Genomic DNA, 26,580 nt, shown 5'->3' with positions numbered 1-26,580 from the left:
AAGTAACATGATTAAAAAATGGAGCAACTGCTCATTTCTACTACTTCTCACCATTTCAAGACTGCCTCACCTGCCATCTGAGTCACAGGATCGGGTACACTGCCAGAGAAAACTCACAACGTGGTCCTGCACTGGAGCTAGTGAGATCTCCCATAATAGCATTTGAGGTAAAGATACTACAGGGGCTTTATGTAAAGTCATTTCAAGTCCCACAGGCTTGCCATTGAGCCCAGGTTAATAAAGTGTTGCTAGAAACAGACCATCAGCTACAGTCTTTCAGATATTTCCATTACACTCTCCAGAAGTCCCAGACCACTGATGCATTGCTGTGACCACACTGCTGTGGTGCCAGATGGGGGTCTGTGAGAAATCTTAAGGTCAGGTCTTTGTTCAGTAAACAACAGTATGGCTGCTTCTACCAGAAAACAAAATACATCAACACAGAATAGCAAATAACCTGAATAACCTAACAAATGTTACTGTGTCAAACTGCTTTCATGCACAAAAAAAAAAAAGCCAAAAGAAATTAAAAGAAACAAACCCAACTGTTCAGAGAGAGAAAATAATTTGTATCGTCAAAACCACAAGTCAGATTTTTCACGTCAAATCATTTTACCATGCAATGCCCACTGCATCAACCAATAACTACAGGGTCAAACTCTATTTGGTTTCACATTTTGCACCACTGCTGCAGTTTTCAACTTCATGTTTCTGTTAATTCCAATTTTTATCCCAGTTCTCTCTAGTGTAACACCATGTTTTGTAACATGCAGCTAAAACATTAACACATTATAGAATACTTGGGGCAGATGAGAATCATGGAAAGACCAAAGCATTGAGCCTGACAGAACCCCCAGCCTTGTGCTGTAAATGGAATGCTTCTCACTTGCTCAAATCTGTCCTCCTAAAAAGGGTTCTGTGCTCTTAGGCCAAAACCAGGCCTTGGGAAGGACAAACTCTAGACAATGAGCAGCAATGCTTGTACTGACTGCTCCATGCCAAAAATCTCCCCTATGTCCCTCATCTGTCTTCGGCCTTGACAATGGGGAGGCAGGGAGAGGCCTGCAGTGTTTTTTCTCTTGACAGAACAAGCTTTTATTCTTTATTTAATCATACCTGTAAATTCTCTATTCGTGTCTCTTCAATGACCTGAGATGACGTGGGCCAAGTTAACACTCCAGGTACAATCCTGTGGTTAACCATTGTTTGCGATTTCATAAACTGATCAAGTGCATCAGAAAACCTGAAGTTTGAAAGAGGTGCAACACAGACCACATATGAATGTCTAGACAGCCTGTAATACTTTCATGATTTGTGGAAAGAAAAAAAAGGGCAATTTAAGTACTCAGAATGAAAGAACACCTAGTTCATTCAGTTCATTGTTTAAGGACTTTTCAGTACAGAATATTCAAGGCATAGGCCAGTAAAACAGCTTGGGTAAGGAAACCAGAGCCTAGGCTCAGATGAGGCAGACTGAGAGCCTGAGAGTGTGGGGGTGTTTGTCATGAACAGAGAAAGGCAGCATGCATATACTCCCAAATGAGCTTCAGCTTGAACAACCAGGGAACAGGATTCTGTTACTTTGGATTCACATCAATCAGGTGCTGCTGTAGATGAAGGCTGCTCTGCCTGGGGTAGTCTGGGTAACTGGCTGTGGTGTCATGTCCCCCACATCTCTCTGGGACACACACACAGCCTCACTGCAGGTCAACACTGACAAGGGAGACAAGAGCATCCATGCACATCCATGAAAGTGGGATGCAGATACTTCCTAGACTGCACCCAGCTATGCAGCAGCAGAGGGAAAGAGGAATTCACTCTGACCAGGTCCTTTTCGGTATTTCGCAAGGCAGGTTTAAGGTTTTATACTGTATTTGGTCTGTGTGGCAAGGCTGGGCACCAGGGCAGGGACCAGTCCTGCAGAGGCAGCCTGTGTTGAGGCATGTCTGCCCCAGTTCCAGCTGGCTCTAATGAACCATCACAGGGCACAGCTGAGCCCTTCACACAGGATGATGGAACCTTAGGCACAGCCTGGGTAAGAAAGGACAAAGCGTATTGCAGGAGGAATACAAAAAGGTAAAGAAAAAAAACCCAGATAGTTTAAGAAATAGCCCTTTGAGCACCAAAGTAAGAATAAGGAAGGGAGAGAATCCCCTGCACCCCTGGAGAGGACCTCACTGGAGCATATGTCCACATTGCAACCATGGAGGACTCCTGCAAGAGCAGATATTCGTGCCCCAAAGGAACTGCAGCTTTAGGGAAAACTGCCAAGGAAAAGTGTGGAAGGAGTAGACAAGAGGAGCTGTTATAGACTAGTAACAACCCCCATTCCCCATCTCTTTGGGCAGCTCTGGGGAGGAGACAGAGGAGTCTAGAAGGAGGGAGGGAAGTCAAGCCTGAGATAAAGGAAGACAAGGGCAAAGGTGGTTTTCGTTTTTAGCTAGGTGTTTCTCACCATCCAACTCTTCATTTACAGGCAATACATCAAATTATTTATCCTTAAGTTCCATCTGTTTTGCTTATGATTGTAATTAGCATGGGATCCCTCTGTGTTTATGTCAAACCCCAGGCTTTTTCATCTTACTTTCTCCTCCTCTCCCTTGGAGGTGGGGAGAGCTACAGTGTAGCTGGATGAGGGTCTGGCAACCAGCCAAGGTCAACTCACCACAGGCATTATAGGGGATATTTAGTAAGTAAAGCTGTAAAGTGATATACTGAAACCACAACACAAGCTGTAACATAGCAATTGCAATATACAGCTGAATCAATACAAATGTAGTTCCTACTACTGGTCTCTACATGCTCACCATCAGGGTGCCAGGCAGAAATACAGCTGAAGGTAGTTCGAGCCCTTCACACTCAAGCTTATTATTAGTTGCCTAGTTTCTGTACTTCTGTGTTTGATTAAGTTACATAAGGCATTCCCCTCACCCTGCCCTCATGCAGGTCTGACTTGCTCAGGAAGACATTAGTCTGTATCTGTCCCATGGGAACTTAATGACTCATTGGTGCAGCTGCCTTATCTAAAACCAGGGTTATGCTCCAGTCATCCTGATGTTAAGCCTTTATTACTACCACAGTTTTTTGATGTTCTGCTTCAAGCTCTTCTCCACTGCAAGGGTGTGCTGGTCAGTCACATCCCCAAGCTCTGGAGCCCACAGTTCATCAGCTTTCGTTACATTCTTTGCAGTAACAAACTTAAAATTGTAATAATTCAGTTTGGTGTATGAATTTAGAAATAAACGAGCATAAAGAAAGAACTTGACACAGTTCCTCAGAAGAAAATATTTTTTGTATCAAATATGGAAACTGTATCACACCAACCTGTTTTGCCTGAGGTATACTTTTCCAATTCCATAGTATGCCAAACAACCAAATCTTTCTTCCTGGTACTGCTCAAGTATTTTCTTGTATTGGTCTTCAGCCTTTGACAATGCCTTCAAAATAAAAGTGAAGACACAACTATGTGACACCTTGCAGCTTTTCACTTTTCTTCTCCTATTTTTCTTCCTCCAATACTGGGTCAGTATGCTCTATTCTTTGTCATTCCAAAGCATTGAATATTTTGAAACAAAACTCCCAACCAAGCTGCCAAAAAAACACACTTCTATTTTGATGTTTTCCAGAACCCAAAGTACTTTCTTCCTCTTGTTTTAGTGGCAGAAAGATTAGTTCATAATACATTACAACAAAGTAGAAGAATACTTGACTATACTTCATCAATACTTTAATTGGTAGCTTAATTTAACCAAAACCATTCAAGATCACACAGGCTCAGAGGGTGTTAGGGGTTGCAAGGTACCCAAACAGTCCGACCCCGCTGCCAGAGCAAAATCATATAATATATCTCAGGTCACAGAGGAATGCATCCAGACAGTTCTTGAAAATCTCAGGTATTGAACTACAAGATTTCCAAGTGTGACAAAAGCTTTCCCTCCTAACTCTATTTATGTCTGCCAGGAAGAGACAAAAAAAGGATGGTCAACTACCTGAACTAGAACAAAAATCTAGTGGCTTAATGTCATACCTCAGGTTGTCCTATTCCAAGAAGAGCAGTGGCATGCCCATAGATGAGTACAACATAATTAATAACATGAAGATTCAGTTGCTGCAGATAGAGTTAAATTAGATTAATAGCACATACATAAACACACAGTCAGCTGGTAATTAGAACATTACTGTCTACTGTGAAGATCTTCAGTACAAGAGCCCTAAGAAAGCCTTTTCTCGCCATCTTCATCAGAGCATCTAGACAAACTTATGTTACAAGTGGCAGAAAAAAGGTTAACTACACCTTTAGTACACACTACTTGTCATTGGGCACTCCTAGATAAACTTCAAAGGGACACAGTCTTAAAACATCTGGGTTTTGAAACACTGTCATTACAGACCTTAGTATGCTGACTTCATGCAGTGTTATGTACTTGCTGTATTCCATGTTCAGTATTGAGCAGGCTCAGGTTTTTTTGTGGTTTGTTTTTTTTGTGTGTTTTTTTTTGGTTGTAGCAGCAGTTTTTGGTTTTGTTTTTTTTTTTAACCTAAAAACTTCCAATCTTTTTCCTTCTAATAAACTAGGTCACAACTCCAGAAGCATTGGTGCATTACTTGCTTGGATAGAATTGGCACTTCAACAGCCTTTAGCAAAAGCAGAGCACGAAACACAGCAACACACATGCACACACATACAGTCATGCATACTACAGAACAAGAATTTCATGACACCTAAGATAACAAATTGGTCACTGGACAATTGGCTACATACTTATACACAAAAATTTCACAGTATTTGCTATAAAATAGTTGTATGAAGAATGTAGGGTTGATTTATTTTTACCCTACATAACAATGAAATAAAGGTTAGGCTGACAATGACCTAAATAGAATATTTTGTAAGACTATATTACATTATTCTCAGTAATTATATTTCAGATTGCACATAGAAATGCCTATGTATGCTGAACTTTACAATAATACATCCTATCAGGTTATGTCATCTTGCTCAGGTTTGCATACTTTTGGCACTTTTTTGGCCTGCTTTAGCATGCTTCTCAGTGATTTGCATTACAATGAAAATCATAGGCAATAATTCAGTAATAGTGACTATTTTGGTGGAAGGAAAGAATGGAACAGCATTGAAAGCATGAAGTTCAATTAGGCTAATAAATTACACGATTATACTCATCTTACCTTTAATTCTGAAGGATTTAGACTACTCAACAATTGTGAAAAGGCTTGTTCAGCACTGTGACATCGCTGGTCCAGCAGGGCTGTATAACCATCATGAATGAGGGACTTAACCTTTTCTGGCAACATAGCTAAATCCACCTAAAATATTTTCCAAGTTGTCAAGACCAAAAGAAAACAGTTAGTTCAGCTTTTTTGTTTGGTTGGGAGTTTTTTTGTTTGTTTGTTTGTTTTAAGCAAGCTAAATATTTATCCAACAGACAACTGGTAAAATTCTGTACTTGCTACAGTTTTATCATCCTCAAAAGCAGCAGATTAGGTTCAGCCTTACAAAACTATTTTAGCCTTCTAAAAATTGAAGATTGTTGAGGATCTGCTGCTGATTATTTCTAAAGAAATTATTAAAAAAAAATAAACTAGGTTTTAAGTTTTTGTTCCCTTCCTCTTCAGGGAGTAGAAAGCTTAGTTCAAGCATCATTTTAATCTCTCTTACATGTAAGATCCCATCCTCCCTGGCTTATGCTCTTCCTTACTCATACACACCCAGTTTTGTGTATAAACCTCTCAGAAAACCCTGAAAACTATTTCTATGTGCCTGCACTTTTTCTTCATCTAGGTTCATAGTTCTTAATGACAGAAGGTTTCAGAATGCATTATGTTATTAGTTTTTCACTACAGACACTTCCTGAAGTCTGTAGGAGTTTCCAGCAGTGAGACTGTAAATCAAGACAAGCAGCTGCAGAATTAAGAACTTATGTTCCCCTGACCTGTTGAAACACTGACTACAAATTATCTTTGGCAAGGAGATAGTTCTGTCAGGGTAAAAGGTATTTCACTATTTAATAAGTTCCTTCAGCATCTACTCTCACAATCATAAAGAAAAAAAAAGTACCAAGGAGTCCCACATGTATCAGGAACAGTGTGGCCAGTAGGAGAAGGGAGGTTATTCTTCCTCTGTACTCAGCACTGGTCAGGCCACACCTTGAGTACTGCGTTCAGTTCTGGGCCTCTCAATCTAAGAGAGATGCTGAGGTGCTGGAACGTCTCCAGAGAGGGGCAACAAAGCTGGTGAGAGGCCTGGGAACGCAGCCCTGTGAGGAGAGGCTGAGAGAACCAGGGCTGTTTAGCCTGGAAAAGAGGAGGCTCAGGGCTGATCTCATCACTGTCTACAACTACCTGAAGGGAGGTTGTAGCCAGGGGGGCGGGTCACTCTCTTCTGCCAGGCAACCAGCAACAGAACAAGGGGACACAGTCTCAAGTTGTGCTGGGGTAGGTATAGGCTGGATGTTAGGAGGAAGTTCTTCCCAGAGAGAGTGATTTGCCATTGGAATGGGCTGCCCAGGGAGGTGGTGGAGTTGCTGTCCCTGGAGATGTTCAAGAAAAGACTGGAGGAGGCACTTAGTGCAACAGTCTCATTGGTTGGACAGGGCTGAGTGATAAGTTGGACTGGATGATCTTGGAGATTTATTCTATGATTCTATATGTATTTCAGTCCACTAACTGATTTCAGTATGAATTAGTATCTTGTATGCAGTAATCTCACTTTACAAGCTTTTCATTAACTGCCTCTTCTCTCATATGCTAATATTGAGCCTGGGATTCTGAAGACAAGAGTTGTGGGCTAGAAAAAACTCAAGCACGGGAAGATTTGGAAAGAATGGGAAGATTGAAACAACTTTTGAGTTGCACCATTTTATAAACATTATTCTAATGCTGTACTTAATTGTATTCCTGTGAACTAAGCTTTTTCATGCACTGAAATTAATGCATGTGCTGAAAGTATTTTCCTAAGCATCTATGATTTTCCATCTTATTTTGCCTTCATCTGACAACTGATCAAAAAGGGCAAACACAGGACAATACCCATGTATCCAGTTAAAGTTATTTATAACAGTGACAGAAGCAGTAAAAGGTACAAATAGGCACAGAAAAGACCACAATGCAGAAATAAGTTAGTGAACAAAGACTGAAACTTGTTTACATTTACTAGAACTACAAGTTAACACTGTCTTAGAAAACAGAGTTATTGGTCAGAACAAATTATATTAATTTAATGCTAGGATAATAATCATGACATACGAATCTTAAGCCAACTAAAACCATTACTTTTGAACCTGCACCTTCTCCTGAACATAGTTTTGTCTTAGGAGGTAATTAATCAGAACACAGATTTCTGGCATCTACTTCCCCAGATCAACATAGGGGGAATAGTTATGTATATCCTGATGATTTCATTCCAGAACTTTGGGATACTCATTATTCACTGCAGGTAAGAGCTGAGAAGGAAAATCCCCAGTTTCTGAGATTTTCTAGCATTTTAAACAACCATTTAATAAAATGCTCCATGATTATTTCCAAATACAGGTATCAAACACAGGAATGCATGTTTAGTCAGAACTTCAGGAGGGATATTATAAACCCCTGAACAATCCCCAGCAATTTTTGTTGTGTTTTTTGTTTGTCTGTTTCAAAGGGGTTTTGCGGTTGGTTTGGTTTTTTGAGGGAGAAGTTGCTACTGATGTTGAGGTCTTTCTACAAATTAAGATACAAAGGATTGGCATTAACTCGTGGTTTTAGTTAAGTTCTGTTACACTATTATCAAGCATGGGGTCCTACAAGAGAAGAAACAGCAAAAAGAAGACTACCAGAAACAAGAAAGCATAAATCAGTGGAATCACATATTATTTGCCTCCTGATACAGAGTCACACTGAGTATGAAGCATTCAAATTTCTTAATGAACCAAGATTTTGGGCAGCATTATTAAAAGGTCACAAATCACTTATTATTAAGACACATGCAAATGAATTCCAGTTACCTGTTGCACAGTACAGGCAAGTTTATCCTGGATAGCCTTAGACTCCGTCTTGATATCAAGATGATCTCTGCAAGTAACAGGATAAACGGCATGATGAGTTTGTGTATTTGATATGTAATCTTATTCTCAAGAAACAGAAATGTATACACTTTTAACAACCACACCAGATCAGCCTACACACTAGAGATTATGACAGCATGTCTTCACAGTCACAACAAGTAACGTTAACACTAACAAGGATTATGAGACTATTCATATAGTTCCTATACTTCAGGCCCAGGAAACACTAAGGTTCCAGAGAAATAGCAGTCTTCTCTATCCTTCTATTTGTTTTCTTTTAGCTTCTCCACCTCATTTTCACTTCTATTGATCTTATGAAGGAGTGGGAGAAGTGACTAGAGAACTTCCCCATACCAAAGGGAGCTGTTTAAGAAGGTGCTTAAAGCCTCTTTCCTTTCTCTTCCTAGCACAGTGTAGCATTTTACGAGCTAATGGTCTGTTTTGGTTCTAAATTATAAACAAGAGAAAGGAACTTTCTGGACATTCTTTCACATCTAGATTGAATAAGCAGAGCATTGGCTGTAAAAAGAATAATAAGGTCTGTATCATTCATTGGTTTGCTAAGAGGGATAAAGCAGCAATGAATAAACAATTATTCACCCTTTGTTCCCTTTGCATTCTGCACCTCCTCCACTGCTACTCTGTGCATAACTGAATGCTAACCTTGACTGACCAGATAACAAGCGAGATCTTGCTCGTTTTCTCTCTGCAGATAGAGAAGAAGGTGGCGCTGGAAATAAGATGGAGGTAAAGCTATGTTGCAGCGTAAGTCTGTAGGAACCTTGTTCCAGTTGTTACATTCTAACTTATGTAGCAACTGAAACAGGATTCCTATCAGCTTTTGCTGGGAAAGAAGCACATTTTTTGCTACAATTATGCTGCGTGACTGCCTTTTGGGCAACAGTTTCTGAACAGTGATTATTAAAATGACGCCTTCATTGCTAAAAGTCCACTGAGGTTTGGAAAACAGTTTTCAACAAATAACTTAGGCTCTCTGGGAAAACTGGAATTTTGTGAACTTTGATCAGCTCTCTTAACATGAAGAGAGGTATTATCTGCAAGACAGATCTCTATCTGTATCCTGAGAGTATGTAAAACAATTAGCAAAGAGCAAGCAACGAATCCAAGTCACGTTAACACCTGTTAAGTTCCACCTAAATTAACTCAACATAATAATAAAAAATTTTAAGTAAATAAAATGCCTTACCTTATCTTTTCAGAGTCACCAGGCTTGGTTTTTGGCCTTCCTTTGTTTTGACGACTTTGGCCTGTAATGAGAAAATATTTCAAATAAAATTATCATCTAAACAAAGGGGGAAAAAAGAAAGGTCTTGGAACTGTTTGCTTTATAAATAATAGACCTTAAGCATTTATAATATCAAAACCTAACACAATCAATAAGTTTTGCAAAAAGCCACCTCTGAGTGTTAGAGTATGAATTTGATACCATTATTATTAATTAGTCCAGGTCCTTATTAATCCTATAAAGGGGGAAAGATATTTCAAATAAACAGAAAAAAAAATCTTAATCAGTCAGATATGATCTGGTTGTTACAATGTTGTCATAGCTATTCAAGTGAACTCCAAACTGAAGCAATCAGTATGCTATACAAAACCATACCTGGTAGTAAAAAAAAAAAATATTGAGCAATAGTGAATAAAGAGTAATAACAGATTACCATGGATATTCAAGTCTTGCCACATTGATTTTACAGAAAGTCTGCTACTTCAAAAATACATTGCTAAAGGAGTTAAGGTCAACCCACATTGATCTCAGCAATGTAAACATACCAGTCAGATGAAGATAAAGGTCCCTGACTACCAAAAAACCCTTGAAATGGAAATACTTGACAAGAAGGAATTTATCATGTGACACCAATTAATTTCTAACTCTGAAACTTAAAGTCAGAGACTTAAAAAACTTTACTGATATACAATCTCAGAGATCTACTGCTGTCATTGATCAGTTCCAAGGCCCTACAAGCTGCACAAACAACCCATTAGTAACAAGGAAGAAGAAAATACATTTCAATAGTTTATTGTGATTGGTCAAAATCAGGAAGCCACGACATGAAAATAATCTCTCATCCATTTGCTGTAGAATTAAAACACAAAATTAGGTATCTGAATGCATACATACATATTCATGATTAAATCAATGAGGTTTTAGTTTTCCAGAGTTTTTAAGACAGAACTTTACAAGGCGTTTATGACTCAACAGAAACAGTGACAAAATGCCCACATGAGAGAAATGCCTTCCAATAACTGGACAATTAGACAAAAATGACAAAAAAATTGCATTTCTGCATTGTTAAGGTAGCAACATGCAGTTGACCAGTTCAGTTCCAGAACTGCTCAGCATCACATGCTGCAGGTGCTCCTTATTGGATGTAAAGCTCAATGGATTTCACAAGGAATGCCACCTTCTGCCTCAGCTACCTGTTACACTACGAGGAGATAGTTCCAGTTACAATCTTTCAGAAGCAGTTTAGGAAGCAACTGCTGCTTTCTAACACTGGACACAATTACACAGACAACTAACAGTCCAGCACCTAAATTCAAGCTATTTGAGCACTGGAATATAAACACAAAGTACATCTACCTAGATCATTAAACACTACTTGATTTATTATTACACTTATGCTGAACTACCATAAAATCAAATGTGAAAAAAACCCCACACCACACATCAGTAATATTATGTATCAAGTTTCAGCAACTACCTATACTTAAAAGCATTTAGTTCATGACACTGAGAAGTATGTCACACAATTAGATCGAAAGCAAACTGTGAACAACATTGACTGCAGAAACCCACACATCTACTCCTTTTCATAGTGTCATTCAAGCCAGTGGGACGTCTCTTATACTCATTTCTCAAGTTCAATTGTATGCATGTGCACTTTGTGCCTTGTGCCAGAAGTATTTTTGCATTAATTAACATGTCATTAAGTAGCTTTTAATCAGAACAAAAGCGCAGTGCACCAAAATGACGAGCACCATGAAGATTGAACATGTTCACAACTATTTTATGAACCATTTCTTGAAAATGTCTCACAGGGGTCTAAAGAGGCAGTTGTTTAAACAGTTCATATGCAGTAAAAACTCCAGAGCTACACTAATCATCATGAGAAATTCCTCATAATACAGACATGTAACTGATGGAAAATAATATTTTAGAAAGAAAAAAAAAAAACCACTTCAGATATATCACAATTTAACCATTTAGAGACACATGTATTACCTTTTCTTCATTATCATAGAATAATTAAGGCTGGAAAAAACCTTTAAGATCAAGTCCAACTGTAACCCAACTACCATGACCACTGACCCCGAAGCACCACATCTATACACCTCTTGAACATGTCCAGAGACAGCAACTCCACCACCTTCCTGGGCAGCCTGTTTCAATGCCTCACCACTCTCTCAGTAAAAAAGTTTTTTAGTAGTGTCCAATCTAAACCTCCCCTGGCACAACTTAGGCCTATTTCCTCTCATCCTATCACTTGTTACTTGGGAGAAGAGATGAACACCAGCCCCACTATAACACCCTTTCAAGATAGCTGTAAAGAGCAGTAATAGCTCCCCTTAACCCCTAATTCTCCAGAACAAATAACCTTGGCTCCTTGTATGACATACCCTCCAAACCCCTCACTGGCCTGATACAGATTACTTTCTCTGAAGGAATTCAGTGAATTAAAACAATCTTAATGAAAATAAAGGAATGCAAGCATTTCCTCTCACTACAAAAAGCAAGAACTCATCAGCTCTACTTTTAAATGACCAAATATAAAAGCCACTGAACACTTTCAGAAAAGCCCTAGGGAAAGTATTCCCATATCCCATTCAACTAAAAGACACAACATTCAGACTCAAAAACAAAATCCAACCAAAAAAAAAAAAAAAAAAAAAAAAAACAAAAAAAAAAAAACAAAAAAAAAAACCCCAAAAACAAACAACCCAAAACACATCCCTGAAAAATGAACAAGCAAATCTTGAACTACAGAGAGAATACTTAAGTAGATACTAATTGAACAGAGAGCGTGATTCACTTACCCCACAAACATCCTAAAATATGAGCAGTATTGCTTCTGCTAGACATTCCCATTAAGAGCAAACCAAGGTATTTAACAGAAACATACACACACTCAAAGCAAAAGTAAATGGAGACAAAAGCTGAAATTAAAAAAGTCAGTAACTTTAAGACAAAGTGAAGTGGCATAGAGTTCCTTTAATCTCCTGCAAGTCTTAAGCCTTTAAGTGAACTAAGGCTAAGAAAACGAAAGCTATTCTTCCCCACCCACAGTAAACTTGTATCAGCTAGCTACTCAAAGCATAACTCCTCCTTTCAAATCCCAGCCAAACAAAATATTTCCTTCTATATCAGTACTGACCTAAGTATGAGGAGGGGAGGAGGAGGAACAAGAAACGTCCCCCCACCATGGAATCAGCAGGGGCTTTTTGAAAATGCTACATTCAGCTTCTCAGAGTCCTGTGATCCCTGCAGCCTGCAACAATTTTCAGTTCTCTCCCAGATTCAGCCCATCATTATGTCTTTCCCTCCTCAGCCTCTCCAAAAACCAGCTGTCCTTCTGGCACCCTGCCACTTCACCCAATACCAGCAGCATAGACAGGCTGCAGACACCCTGCCCTTGATCAGTATCAGGAGACTGCCTCCAATGGGACACTGTCCATATTATTCCCACAAACCACGATCCTCTGGAATTTCACTTCCTATTGGTGAAGCCAAGGAGGACCACAATTCTCACCAACATCAAACTTCATCATTTGATCTTGCTGCCAGGTGAGCTGAACACTAAGTGCCTCTGGCAGTCCACTGGATTCAGAGCATCACTGACAATCCTGCATTTGCTATCAGTGATTGAGCAGGTTGCCATATAAGCAAATTGTTGGCAATCTTTCCCACTGACTCAATAAAGCTTTACTTCATAATGTGTCATTAGACTCCCTTTCTACTCAGACCCCACCACCTTGCTCAGGAGAAGTCTAGATTCACTTGTCAGTTGCTTCAAATGCATTCAAAAAATGACCTCTATGCATCCCATATTTTGCTCCGTCACACCATCTACATACAGATGTTTAAAACATGTACCACACAGAGAGCTTGACTTCCCCTTTCTAAAACCCTCCCTCAGCTCATCATTTCTGCATTAAGTTCCTTATACAGGTCATCACTTTTCTTTTTATTAACCTATCACATGACACCTTTTAAACAGATTTGTCTTTTCTATTGCAACCTTTTCCACCTCCCAATAAATCCTTCAATTGTTCAAGATGTTTGCATCTATCCAAAGCTCACAGGAGCAAAACCACTTTTCCTATTGTTTGTTTTTTCAAATAATACTTCATAATACATCTTCCCTGGTTTCCTAAAATCAGTTGCACCTTGGCAACTTTCCTGCTAAGCATTTAAAATCGCAAACTTTTAAGAACGTCATGGGCTGGATTTCAAGGACTTCAGGCTGCAGCATCGTCAGGAATAGAAGAATTTACTGCCTTAGAAGTCACAGCTGCAGAATACAGAGTAAGTATGCACCTGGTCCAGATCCAGTAGAAGTATTCTATACACACAATACAAATAAAACTTCCTGAACGTCAGGGAAACACCTTATGCATTCCTGATTATAGCAGGTTTAGTATGTAATATTCAGGAAAACTCTTAAGATCAAAACTGGCTGCACTTCCACCACAGCAACAATTTTGGAGTTATAAGCAGTGGGAACTCTCTTTACAAAGATTTGGTTTGGGTTTTTTTTGATTCATTAAAACAAACCCACACATTGTAATAGGTAATTGTAATTGTTTAATAAAGAAACATTTTAATAGAGTGTTAAGCATAAAGGTATAGGTACAGTTATTGCAAAACAGGAAATATGCCTAACCGCAAAGGTCATGCTATATATGGTAAAGTGCAAGGAATAAGCTAGCTGACTGCCAAATATTTCAAGGACTAAGCTTTAGGAACATCCTTAATTTTGAGATAAGAGAAAACATGCCATATATGGGACTTGAGACATTAACCAGCCAAAGGAAACCCTTATTTGGAGACGGGTTAACCAGAGGACACCTGAGGAAGACTACTAACTTCATCTTCAACGACCACCAGAAGGGAAAGAGGACCCTAACCCAAAAGAAGGAACATGTGCAGAAAGGATGGATTTATGTAACCTGCAGGGCAGAACAACACAGAACAATAGAGTATAAATATAGGCTGATTGAGAAACTCGGCACGACAGCTGGCGGAGTGGTGACTCCCCTGTCGTCCAGTGCTGCAACTTTGCTCATATTCTACTTGCCTAATATTATGAATAAATTTGTCATCTGGAAACTTTGATTTTGAGTCATTCTCAATTTATAACAACATGAACAATGAACCACACCTTTTGACAGTTCATAGCTAAAAATCCACTGTTTTGCAGCCACTTCAATTGCAAAAGTATTTTCTTACAGATCTATATGGAGCTTTCAGTAACCACAAATCAACTGTGAAACTACCACCCACAATTCTCTCACATCTAGATCCTTTTAGATCCCCTCTCTGTCTCAGGAGGGAAAGCATGTGTAGCCTGTGACTCAGCAGCCTACTTTATACTTCCAGTTTCAATTCTGATTCCATCCATGTATATTCAAATCACTAAAACAAAGGAAATGAGACCGAAGTACAGAAAAGAAGTAGTATCTAAGTAACTGCATGCTAACAGGAAAAGAGGTGAAATATGATAGCATACTATTGTGAAAGTAACAGCAAGTACACATTTGCTTGTTAGTAAGGACAACATCAACAGAAGAACTGACTGCCACTTGAAAAACAGCAAAAATGAACTTACTTGTTTGAAGCTCTGGAGATGAACCTTTGCTTTTTGTTCTTTGGATGTCAGTGACCTGATGACAAATGTGTTTGGTTTTTACAGAGATTTAATAGAAAAAAAACAAACAAAAATTAGCTCTAAGTCAATAAGTTTAAACAAAGAAAAAGCTAAAGCACTAACAATAATACAGTGTGTTATGTACTCAGTTGTAATAAGAACAGTTGATTACTGCTTCTATAAATTATTTACCTCTGCAAACAGTAACATGAACATCTGGACAATGTGTGCTGACTGGACATGGTTCAGTTCTCCATCACATCCAGAACACCTGGTCAGTGTCCCAGATAGGGCTGACAACTGGAGCACAGTTCTGTATGTTCACACTGACTTGTGTCAAGCAGACTTGCATGAGATGTTCGTTACTTACTATAAAAAGTAGGAGACTCTTGGGCTAACTCCTGAAGCCTCACCTACGAGTGGACATACATGTAGGACTTTTCCAGTTACTGAGGATCTCCAAGAGCCAGTTGCTGAGGGGCTTCCCAGTTGAAGTGTGAACCTGGGATGATGGTTTCGAAGTGGTAATTGGTGATTTATCCTTTTCTTAATCACCGAATCACTTCACCATAACAAACCGCTGCATCACTATTCTGCTTATCTTTCCTTTTTGATTATTACTACTGTGCACACACATTTGTGTAAATATACACAAATACATATGTATGAAAGCATATTATTCTTTCCTAGGTTAAAGTGGAGTCTGTTTTTACTTCAAACCCCACCATTCAGCAAAACACCAATCAAGAGGTAAGGAAAAAGAGTTTCATTATTCCAAGTGCCATGTGCACACTTCTAGTTTTTCCCCCAAAATCCAATCCATTTATGTTATCTCCTACTACAAATACTATCCTTTCTCACAGTACTATTCATCCAAAAGGAAGATAAATTTACAGGCCACATTATGCAGGTTTTCATAGCATAAAAGCAGAAGAAACTCAAAAATCATGAAGCACTTCTTGTGCGTTCAATAGATCATTTTTCAGCATGTTGCAACTTTCACTGCCTGCCCTTTGCCCTTGTACACTGTTTTCATTTTCTTCACTAAGGCAGGTTTTATTTGCTGCCCCACCCTCCTGTGAAATCCAACAGGGTGGGTTTTTTTTCCACATGTGCTAAATTGGTTTGAATTTGCTAGTTTCACATTATTTATCATCCTGGTTTCTGTACTCCGAAGCATATTTGTAACACACCTTACAGGCTAAATTACAAGAACCAGCTTAATAATCTTGCAACAGTGATGGTAAAAATGATCAGAAAGAGGTATAAATGTTCCTTTAAATTAATAGCATAAAATAGAAGGACTGCCCATGAGCAAACAAAGGTGATTTTACACTGCACATTGTCACAGGAGGTCTGCACACATGTAGCAAAGCAAGCCATTCAGGACAATTTACGCACAGGAACAGCTCCCAGGCTCCCCATCATAATGGGTATCAGAGAGGTGCTAAGACAGCATTAACTGGGAAATTCCACTGGCATCCAGTGGCAAAATCCAGAACAAGGTAAATGGCAACAAATTCATTGAGCTTTACACATTTTTGGGGGGTGTATGGTTTGGGGTTTTTTTAAGAAGTGAAAACACTTGTACTGTGTTTGGCTGGGATAAATATTCTTCATAGCAACATGTTGTGCTGTGTTTTGGACCTCTGATTAAGTGTTGATACCGCAGGGATGCTTTAATTACCCCTAAGCAGTGCTTGCAGAGTCTCAAGACCTTTTCTGCTTGTCACACAACCTTGCTGGCAAGCAAGCTGGGGGTGCATTAGGAACTGAGAGGGGATAGAGTCAGAACAGTTGACCAAAACTGACCGAAGATGGGGGGAAAAAGGAGAAAGAGAGGAATGTTCTGATTTACTGCATCTGTTTCCCCAGCTAACTCTTACATGCATGATGGAGCTTTGCTTTCTTGCAAATGGCTAAGCATCTACCTGGAAGTAGTGAGTGAATTCCTTACTTGGCTTTGCTTGTGTATGCAGCTTTTACTTTGCCCATTAAAACTCTATCTCAACTCAACTTTTCTTGCTTTTGCATTTTGGCTTTTCTTCCCTGTCTTGCTGTGGAGAGTGTACAAGCAGCTGCATGGGGCTCAGCTACCTATTACAGTCAAACCACAACATAGTTCACCATTGCACTTTGAACAGTAAAATAACTTTCTGCAAGGCAGAAAATAAACCAACCTTCTACAAGGTTTTGGTTGGTGGATTTTTGTTGGGAATAGTAATATTAAATGTAATGATTCTATAGAAATGTTCGATTATACACTGAAGCATAAGCCATGGGCCTGAAAGCAGGACACTGAGCTGGGTGAAAGTGTAGGGTCAAAGTGCCTCTAAAAGGAATGTAGAGCATGTAAAACAAGGTCTCAAGTCTTATCTAATTGTTTTATGGTTTTGTAGCTCAGTACACCTTGGTGCCTGTCTCTCTGCCTAGAGGCCATAACTGTCTCCTTAGGATTGAGAAGATATACTCTGCTGAAGGACTAGATAAATACATGCTTTCTCAAGAAAAGTTATTGTGTGTCTTGTTAGGAGATAAGAAATAGGCCAGGCCTAAGCCAGGACAAAGCCATGAAGTTTTCTAATTCCAGCCTGTTTTTTGAAAACCCACACAGGGACAGGGTGACACAGTAAGCTTTGATGTATGTGAGTTTGGAAACTGGAACACTGATCATGCAGTTAACATGTAAATAGCAGATAGTTTTTCCAAAACTAATTTAGTCAGGAACAAAGGAAGCTGTGGGCCCCAGGAGCCTCATGCTTACCCTTTCACTGCATTTAATTTGACCGTGAGCTATGCACTTCAATCCATAAACAGGACAGCCTGGGTAACTGTTTTTTGAGCTCTCCTAAGTAGCTGAAAGCATGACAGTGATCTGCTTTTGAGAAGCCCCTTATCTACTGTAGATCTTTGGTACATGACTGATAGCACACATAACCTTGTACCACAGGGCATTAAGATCTTGTACTGGCAAATCTGAATCATTATTTTATCCTCTATGCAGCACAGTAATAAAGACTGATGGCAAAGTTTGGCCTAAGCCTCACATTTACAACATTTAAATTCAAGAAAACTATTTTGGCTATGACCTTTGGCAATGTTCTCCACAAGCAGTCTAAATCTGCCCTGTAAAGGCTTCAGTTTCTCTTTCAAGCCTTCCTCATAAAAAAAAAACAGTTAATAACCTAGTAAACTATCATAAACAGTCTCTTAAACTGAAATCATGAATCTAAAGAATTACAGAGCATTACTAAAATAATTCAAGTCCAGCTTGCATTTCTAGTTCTTTAAAGAGGCAAGCCTGTTGAGAAACACAAAACCCCAGTTTTAAATACAATCCAGTTAAGCATACTATTTAAATAACATTTTTCCTCCATGAAAGAAATCTGCCTAAAAACCACATGAAGCACCTTAATGTCCCAGTATCACTGCAACAATGACACAAAAAGCCCTGTATATCAGTTAAATTTGGGGAAAACATCTTCCACTGGAATTCCATTACACCACTGTGTTAACTGAGTCCTCTCCTAAAGCCAAAGGGAAGCCTACAGCTGAATGCACAGGCACAACTGGGCAGCAAGTTAAATCAGACGCGAATACAGTCTCACTATCAGTAAGCCCAAAAAGACCTCTCTCCTCCTCTCAACATGGAACTTTCATCTTTGCATTCAAGTAACCACCTGCCACTTCCTTTCAAACCCAAGAACATAGATTTGGGGGTTAAATATCACAGGAGAAGTGCACATAGCTGAAAAACACACTAAACAGTGACTGCAAAATTTCAGGAACACCTTTAAGCAACACATTCCAAAATGTTCCACAGAATCATAGAATGGTCTGGCTTGGAAGGGACCTCCAAAGGTCATCCAGTCCAACTCCTTCTGCAGTGAGCAGGGACATCCTCAACTAGGATCAGGTGGCCCAGAGCCTTAGCAAGCTTCACCTTGAGTGTCTCTAGAAATGGAGCCTCAATTACCTGACCGTGCAATCTGTTCCAGGCTTCTTCACACACACTGTCTTGCAACACCAGCTGCAGCATAACTTACCCTGGTATCATGTTTTTGATGACAATCTTTAGGATGAGATTGTATTCTCTTCTTCTCTTTTTCTATTTCTTTTTGTTGTTGAGATATTAAATCAGATTCTGAAGAACTGCAGTCTCTGGTACGTTAGAAAAGAGAGATACAGCCATGATTTTTGTCTTTTCCCCTTATTTGTACATGTACCAGGCCAAAAAAGGAAAGATGAATACAACAAGTCTACCCTTCATAGCCTAGTGGTATAAGCATATTTAAAGGATTTGGTCAAACAGACATTTTTAATACGATAACCACAGTGCAAAAATTCAACAAGAAGTGAATCATTTTCAATAAAAGGGAGAGGAATTGAAGTACTGAATTAAAAAAAAAACCACCATAAATAAATGTGGTAATTAAGAAAAAAAATCTTGCCCAAGCCCACATTTGTGCAACATCACAAGCAAAAAAAATAGCAACTTAACTTCCTTCAAAATTTCCAGATTAACACAAAGCTGCTTCATAGTTTGCTTACTGTACTGTTTGTGAATGGCAGCATACAACTACAAGTAGGTGAATAAAAAATACTAAGGTCTTTCAGAAAAATGTTTAATGCCAAAGTTACACCTTATATTGTAATACAGCTGGATCTACGAATATGGAATCTCTTATGTTTTCTGACCAAAGCAATAGATGTGGCAAAACCAAGGCCCTACAAATAATGGCATTCATTTCTAACCTTGCCAAAACACATTTACTAGCATTCAGTTCCTCAAAACACCTCAATCTCTTGGCAAACTTTACATAGCAAAACGTTAACACAAAGTAGTGGGTGAATTGTACTGACATTTTCAGGCACTTAACTTCTTCAGCTGTGAAGCACTTCAAGTCAGGAGGACAAAACCCATTAAAATCTAACTGTTTGCTGTTATTTCCAACATGGATAAAACTTAAACCTAAGGAAAGCAGCTTAGAAGTGAAACACATCTCAAGATAGCTTATTTAGTTTCTAAAAGTCCACTTCACTCTTTGGCTACACTTCTGGTAAGTTTATTCCTTCCATTGACTAACAGATTGAAAAAAAATAAGTGATATCTATGCTATGATACCAAGTACTGATAGAAATGAAAAGTAAACTTGATGGCTGCTTACTTTTTCCCAAGAAGTGGCTTATTTGGTCTCTGTTTCTGCTGTTTACTACCTATAGCAAATCACAAAAGAAGGGGGTAAAAAAAATTAGCTCATTTCAAAGCAAAGTTACCAATTCATGAATTTTGCTACATTCAAGGTAAACCTTGAAATCAGAAAAAAGGTTACCATTGGCTTCTTCTAATGTCTTCTTTAAATACTCCTTTTGCTGAATAAGATCCTGAAATCCATCAAATATATTCTTGCATAGTTCTTGAGCTCTCTCGTTAGCTTTCAAGGCCATTTCGTGTTCACCCAGTAACGACAGAGCCTTACAAAAATGGTAGTGACCCTGCAAGGTTGTAAGTTTGATTTTCAAATCTTCATCCACACAAACAAGAAAACAAATTAACTCCCAGAGAGATGCAGTAGACAACACAAAGTAAAATCTAACAAACTCAAAAGTTTCAAGTCAAATCCTGAATAATTGATCTGCTTGTCACACCAAACAGAAAATTCACTGGGAGTAGTAGCCTGCAATTTTATACTGGATTACAGCACCAACAAAAGAATTCTTAGATGTAGATGAAACTAACCTTTGGCCAATCAGGCTTCAAAAGAATGGCTCTTTTTCCATCAAAAAGGGCTCTCCTTGGAGAACAGGGAAGAAAAGAGGTAATTATTTATACTTGAGAAATAGCTACAGACTACTTGTACAAGGCACTGGAAAAATGAAGTAAATAAAGTAACATCTCATGGAGCTGTGAAAAGGCATGGCCAAATAACAGTTCTTAGCTAAAACTAACTGGAGTTAAAATGTTACCATTTCAGCTGTCTCACCCATCAAATATTTACTTCCTCCTAGCTACACCTTAAAGTATTTACCCATTATGTACCCACCCCTTATTTGTATTCTAACAAAATTCTCCTTTAAAAAGCAAAGCCTTAATACTAATGCCTGAATATCAAAAGCTACATATTTTGACAGAAATCATAACCAAAAATAGTTACACAACCATAACTAGGAATTTGAGGGTGCAAGTGTGGCAGTTGTACCCACCCTGCTAAAAAAGCACCATCAAGACACAAGGTCTGATGACTCTGCTTTTTCTGATAAACACTTGGTAACTTAGGTAACCAGAACATCCGCTAACTTTGTTAATGTAAAAGTGACACAATTCACTGTTGCAAGACCCACATCTTGGTCAGAAACTAAGAGTCTCAGACAGTGAAGGCAAACATGACTGTATTTTTGACCACAGATCACATCTGACTAGGAAATATAAATGTAGTCCTGTTGGAAGACAAACTGTGACAGTCCCCCTTGGAGTGGCAAGTTCAAATGATTTTTAATCAGAATAAATTTGCTCTCAACTGACAACCTTCCTAAATTGTGAGCCCTTGTAGCAGCAAGTATTAACTGCAGAGCTCTGAAAGTGTATTCTTCAAACTTTGCAACAACTGCAGCCTGAAGAACATGCATGGCTGATTTTTTACAGACAAAGTGTCATAGAACAACCAGAACTACTGTTTTGGTCAAGTCAGAAGAGAAGACAGCTATTCTTACATCTCCTACAGAGAACACAGAGCAGCAGTGACCACCTCTGGTGCTATCAGTGCTCCCCAAAATGGACAGTTAGAGTTCATATACTTTCGGGGCACACCATTTACTCTTCCTCTGCCAGCTATGCATCAGATAAGCAAGATGTAGCAAATTACATATGGATTACTTCATACGAGAAAGCTTAGAAACAACTTCACTCCTTACATTGCCAAGATATGCTAAGTAAGGCCGTCAGGAAATGTGTGTTGTGAGAAGTAACTTGAGAGGCTTGCAAAGGTCTATGAGGCATCAACCATTTAATTCCCAAAAAGGGAAGGAATATGGAAGAAAAAAACAACACCACCAGAAACTGTGAAACAAGTGTGAAAGTGTTCAGAAATTGTACAGAGGAGAACGAGACTCGCTGTGATAGTGAAAGCTCGATACAAAGAGACAATTTCAAAGCAAAGAGTATGTTAACCACAACAAAACTCTGCAGAGATTTCAAGAAGGATTAATTCAGTTAAATAAAGGTCAGAAGAAAAGACATACACCTCCACATTAGAGAAATGCCAGGTAGTAATGGCAGAATTTAGAGATGTGGCAAGACACTTAAAATAGCAATCAAATAATCACAACATAATTAGTGATTAAAATGACAGAAATTGCACCACATTCATACTGTAAAGGGAGCAAACATAAGAAAAAATGCCTGAGCAAGAGACAGGTAACAGGGCACAGAACCTCATGATACTAAGAGATTGTTTTAAGAAGGGCTCCAAAGAACATTATGTGTCTCATCACTGTCACCAGTAATCTGGACACCCCACCCCAAAAATCTGGGACTCATATTCAGGCTAGCATCTCTGCATGAGTTCACAGCAGCCTGTTCTATAGTTAGTTACCGAGCCTGTACAATGGAACACAGTCTCCATGGATATGCAGGTGCAGATCCTACAGGAAGAGGCCTACATGGTATGTTTGGGTACATCAAGAACAGAGTTACATTGTTCCAGCTTATTCCTTCAGAACGCAAGTCATAACTGCTGTCAAAAGGGATTGAGGCCCTGGTGTTGATAAAGGAACCATGAACCTTAGGCAAACTTTGCTCATTATAATGTCATTAATATAGGAGAACATCTCCTGATCAAAAGTTACCTGCGTCCAAGGCAGACCATGCCTCAGACACTCCTCCTTGGGCCCACAGCACAACTGGGATGCTCCTCTTTGGGCATGTGTGGAAGCCTCACTTGTGAAGGGCAGAGAGAGGTGGACTTTGAATACAGGCAAGTAGGAGATCGATTGTAAAAGATGTCTCCCTAGCAACCAGACTTCAACAGCTTTCCTCACTAGGACTGAGAAAAGATCAGAAAGGCCAGCAGGACTGGACCCAGACATCTTTTGACTGTCACACTGGGGGTAGCTATAAGCCTCTTTCTCTTTTCTCTCTTCACATTTCTTCTTTGTCCTCCCACTCTTACCTACCTATTGTGTGCCACTTTATGGGTAAACAATAAAGTTTTCTTGTCGATTGAAGTAAGCCCCTCCCAACACATTCTCTTTGGGTTTTTGCACTTTGAGATGACAGTAATGAAGAATCACAGCCCATGGAGTGGACTATGCCAACTATAAAAGGAGTTGAAAGACTGGAAAAAAAATGAATCATTTGTCTTGCTTAGTAGCACAGGCCATTACACTTTGTTTTCACCTAGCCAATCCTTCCTCCAGTGCCACCTTTTAGCAGCCCAGCACAGTGCTAGAAAGAGTGGCCCCTGACACTACCAAAACATCACTAAACAAGGTCAAGCTCCATGGGCACTGGAGACCTAACCCTATGGCACAGAAGTGGTCAGATAAAGACTTGCAAGATGTGGACAAATATGACTTTTAGAATAAGAAAGAAAAAATCCATTAAAAGTACCATGCATAGTAAACTCAGATGTAACAGGGTGTTACAGACAAAGGAAAACAGAGCAAAGGTGTCATAGCAAGTTTTCAAACACAAAAGGCATGCCAGGACAATCTCAGAGTAAGGAAAAAGAACCTTCAGCATGATCATCACGTCCCTCCCAGAGAAGAGCTCTGCAAGCAAACAGCTCTCTAAGCCCACTGCTACACTAATAAAACTGGGTACTAAGATTCACAGAGGAATGGAGAGTATAACATCAGTAATGTGAGCAGAAACCAAGAATTATGTGGATACTAATTTTTTTTTTTATTCCAACAATTAGATCCAAAACAGTAACAAGCAGACCCTTAAGACTTCAACTATACTAACAATCAATTCTTGCGTTGGCTTCACATAAAAAAAGATACACATCCACCTTACACATAAACAAGATTTTTTTAGCTTAGCTATCCTAAGGAAAATGACCTCCATATTCTCACTGATCTCATCAAGAGGTTTAATTAAAAATTACAATACTCACTGGTACTGAGATTTATTTTTTCCTGCTGTATAATTCCTGAACACAGCAAATGCCACTGATGGTACTAATTTTTGTAATATTATTTTTAGGCAGTAACATGAAAAAAAACACCATATATTTAAGTTTTATTAAACCCACTATTTTCTCAAGTATATTGCAAAATTTTAATTGCATATCACCACAACATTTCAGATGATAGACAAGGGATTACTTACTTGTATTGCTTTGTGCGAATTAAACAAATAGCCCGGTTTCCATACAGCAGATGGTTTGTAGGACTTGGGGAAAAAAGCACAACAACATTATGAAAAGTTAGTGATGCAGATTACTTTCAAAAATCTTAACAAGTTTAAAAAAAAGTTGTCACAATAATTGCTGGTTCTAGACAATTACATACAAGCTTCCTTGAACAGTTCCGCTATTAAAGTCACATCGCTAAGAATATTCTTTTTAATCATGCACTAATGTCTATGATTTGGGCCAAATAATGCAATTTCCAATCAATTCCATTTGCTCTTGGCCTACTGAAAAAAAAAAAAGAGATAGATTTCTAGTCCTTCCTCAACTCCCTAGACTGACATATCAAAGCAGAGCTCAAAGGATTCTAAGGTACAGCTAGTATGTTCTCTACAATCTCAACTTTGTTCTAAAATGAACAAACACCACACAGAAACCCCAAAAAGGCAAACAAAAAAACCCCAAACAGCCAAAAATGGTGCGAAGCACAGAAAAAGTTCTCTCAATTGCCTGCTGTAGTTCTACAGCTAAAGCATCACCCTCAACGTACCTACTGGAGAATGAGAGGGGGGAACCAACAAATATAATGCAGCAACCAGCTGAAGGAAAGCCAAGGGAGGGTGCAGCTAGTTAGGGAAGGAATGTAACGTTGAAGCAGGTGAAAATCACCTCACACTGCAAGAATGAAAAAGGGAAGATATACACAGAGCAGATGAAGAAGGGTTCCCTAGCTGCTAGGCATATCACTGAAATATCCTTCACTTTCCAGTAGGGTCTTAAGGAAAAAGAATCTTTTTTAACAAACAGCTGTAATAACAGCTCAGATCTACAGCCCCTGGAAACCATGACTTTCTCTACTCTTTCAATAAATTATTCTCCTCCTCCTCATCAGCAATCTTGGAAAAAGCCTTCCAAGTCTGCTCCATAATTTCAGATACAGTCCTTTGGTCCAAGTCAGCCTACCCAACTTTTCAAGGAGGCTGAAATCAGCTTGAATTTGGGATTGATCCCACTATATAACACAGTCTGAAGCAAGACATGAGCAAAATGGTAATCCTCTCAGTTGTGTTATAAAGCTACAGGCTTCATACAATCAGACTTTTATGAAAAGTGGGACTTAAAAAAAATTTAATCATATTTCAGAGACACCAGAACTTGCAAAAAGCAGATATTGTATGACTACAACACCAGTAGCAATTACACCAAACCAGTCTTCTCTAACGAGCTGACGTTCCATGCAGACTACTGAGAGTGGGCAAATGCTCTATACACATGGCAATAAATTCTCACTTAATCTGTCTCCCTGCCTCTTAATAGAGCCCAAAAGAAGTCTCTGAACACTTACAGCAAAGGACTTTGGGGAAGAAATCAAACAAGGCTTACAAAACAAAATTAAGTCTGCTGCACACAGAGGTGGCAAGAGCAGATATTTAAATATTCTTGTTCATTTGTTCTGCATCATAGCTGAGATGATAAATATTTCCAACACTTGGTCATACTGATCTGCTGGAAGAGTATGATGAGATGATACCAAGTGTGGCTGTTCACAGAGGTTTGCTACACCTACTGTTCATCATTTCAGATCAGCTTTAAACCCTAACAGGACTCTTTGGATAGTGAAAGTGCCAACAACCATTAGCAACAAGAAATATATGAGACAAAAAAAATTGTGTTGGGTAACTTTTTTAAAAAATAAAAGTATTATTTGGCCTCTGAGTGAGGGGATCAGGCAAAACTATGAGAAAAAAGATCAAGGTAACTCTGAATAAGCAGAATACATTTTGTATAACACAATCTAGTTTAACCAGTTTAGTTCTTACCAAAGCTCTATGGCTTTATTATATGATATTATAGCACGATCAAAGTTTCGTTGGGAAAATTCCTCATTTCCTTTCTGTTTCATAGCTTCACTGTTCTGTGAAATCAAGAAAAATCAATTTAGCAGCCACTGCGATTAAACATATTTACAGTGAGAGAATTTGACAAGAGTCACCATCATCAAAAGTAAGCATATATCAAATGGCAAAGTAGGCAGAGCACGGCACAGTGCAGCATAGCTCCTGAACTACAGAACTGAAGAAAGACACCCACAGAAACTCTAATGTTTACACTAAAGAAACATACAGCAAAGATTTTGAAAGTATTGTATTTGTGCATTAAAAGCAAAGCATTCTTATATCAATATAAACTGCATTTCCTAGAGCTTTCTGGGGAGTGAGAAAGTAGGCACTTTCCAATGTATGTTTCTTGCAAAAAAAAGCCTAATGCCTGTTTACTTGA

At 38.9% G+C, this 26,580-nt stretch overlaps 1 protein-coding gene across 7 annotated transcripts in view; it reads right to left on the bottom strand.

Moving 5' to 3' along the window:
• TTC3 (tetratricopeptide repeat domain 3) overlaps positions 1–26,580 on the bottom strand; it is a 72,040-nt gene that overhangs the window by 32,767 nt on the left and 12,693 nt on the right. For 6 of the 7 annotated variants that reach the window (XM_064152505.1, XM_064152506.1, XM_064152508.1 and 3 more), the window contains 13 exons: positions 26,121–26,215; positions 24,279–24,341; positions 20,688–20,742; positions 20,281–20,443; positions 20,116–20,164; positions 18,994–19,108; positions 14,909–14,963; positions 9,268–9,328; positions 8,001–8,067; positions 5,188–5,325; positions 4,028–4,108; positions 3,325–3,437; positions 1,117–1,243 (listed from right to left, as the gene is read on the bottom strand). In XM_064152505.1, coding sequence (XP_064008575.1) covers positions 1,117–1,243; positions 3,325–3,437; positions 4,028–4,108; positions 5,188–5,325; positions 8,001–8,067; positions 9,268–9,328; positions 14,909–14,963; positions 18,994–19,108; positions 20,116–20,164; positions 20,281–20,443; positions 20,688–20,742; positions 24,279–24,341; positions 26,121–26,215 — 1,182 coding nt within the window. Of the gene's footprint in view, positions 1–1,116; positions 1,244–3,324; positions 3,438–4,027; positions 4,109–5,187; positions 5,326–8,000; positions 8,068–9,267; positions 9,329–12,116; positions 12,185–14,908; positions 14,964–18,993; positions 19,109–20,115; positions 20,165–20,280; positions 20,444–20,687; positions 20,743–24,278; positions 24,342–26,120; positions 26,216–26,580 lie in introns of those variants that run through there. The other variant, XM_064152510.1, reaches the window with a different exon arrangement.

Source organism: Pogoniulus pusillus, chromosome 12, assembly GCF_015220805.1.
Source record: "Pogoniulus pusillus isolate bPogPus1 chromosome 12, bPogPus1.pri, whole genome shotgun sequence".
NCBI classification, from domain to species: domain Eukaryota; kingdom Metazoa; phylum Chordata; class Aves; order Piciformes; family Lybiidae; genus Pogoniulus; species Pogoniulus pusillus.
The sequence above is the reverse complement of the archived record's forward strand: the minus strand, read 5'-3'. Positions and strand labels throughout refer to the sequence as shown.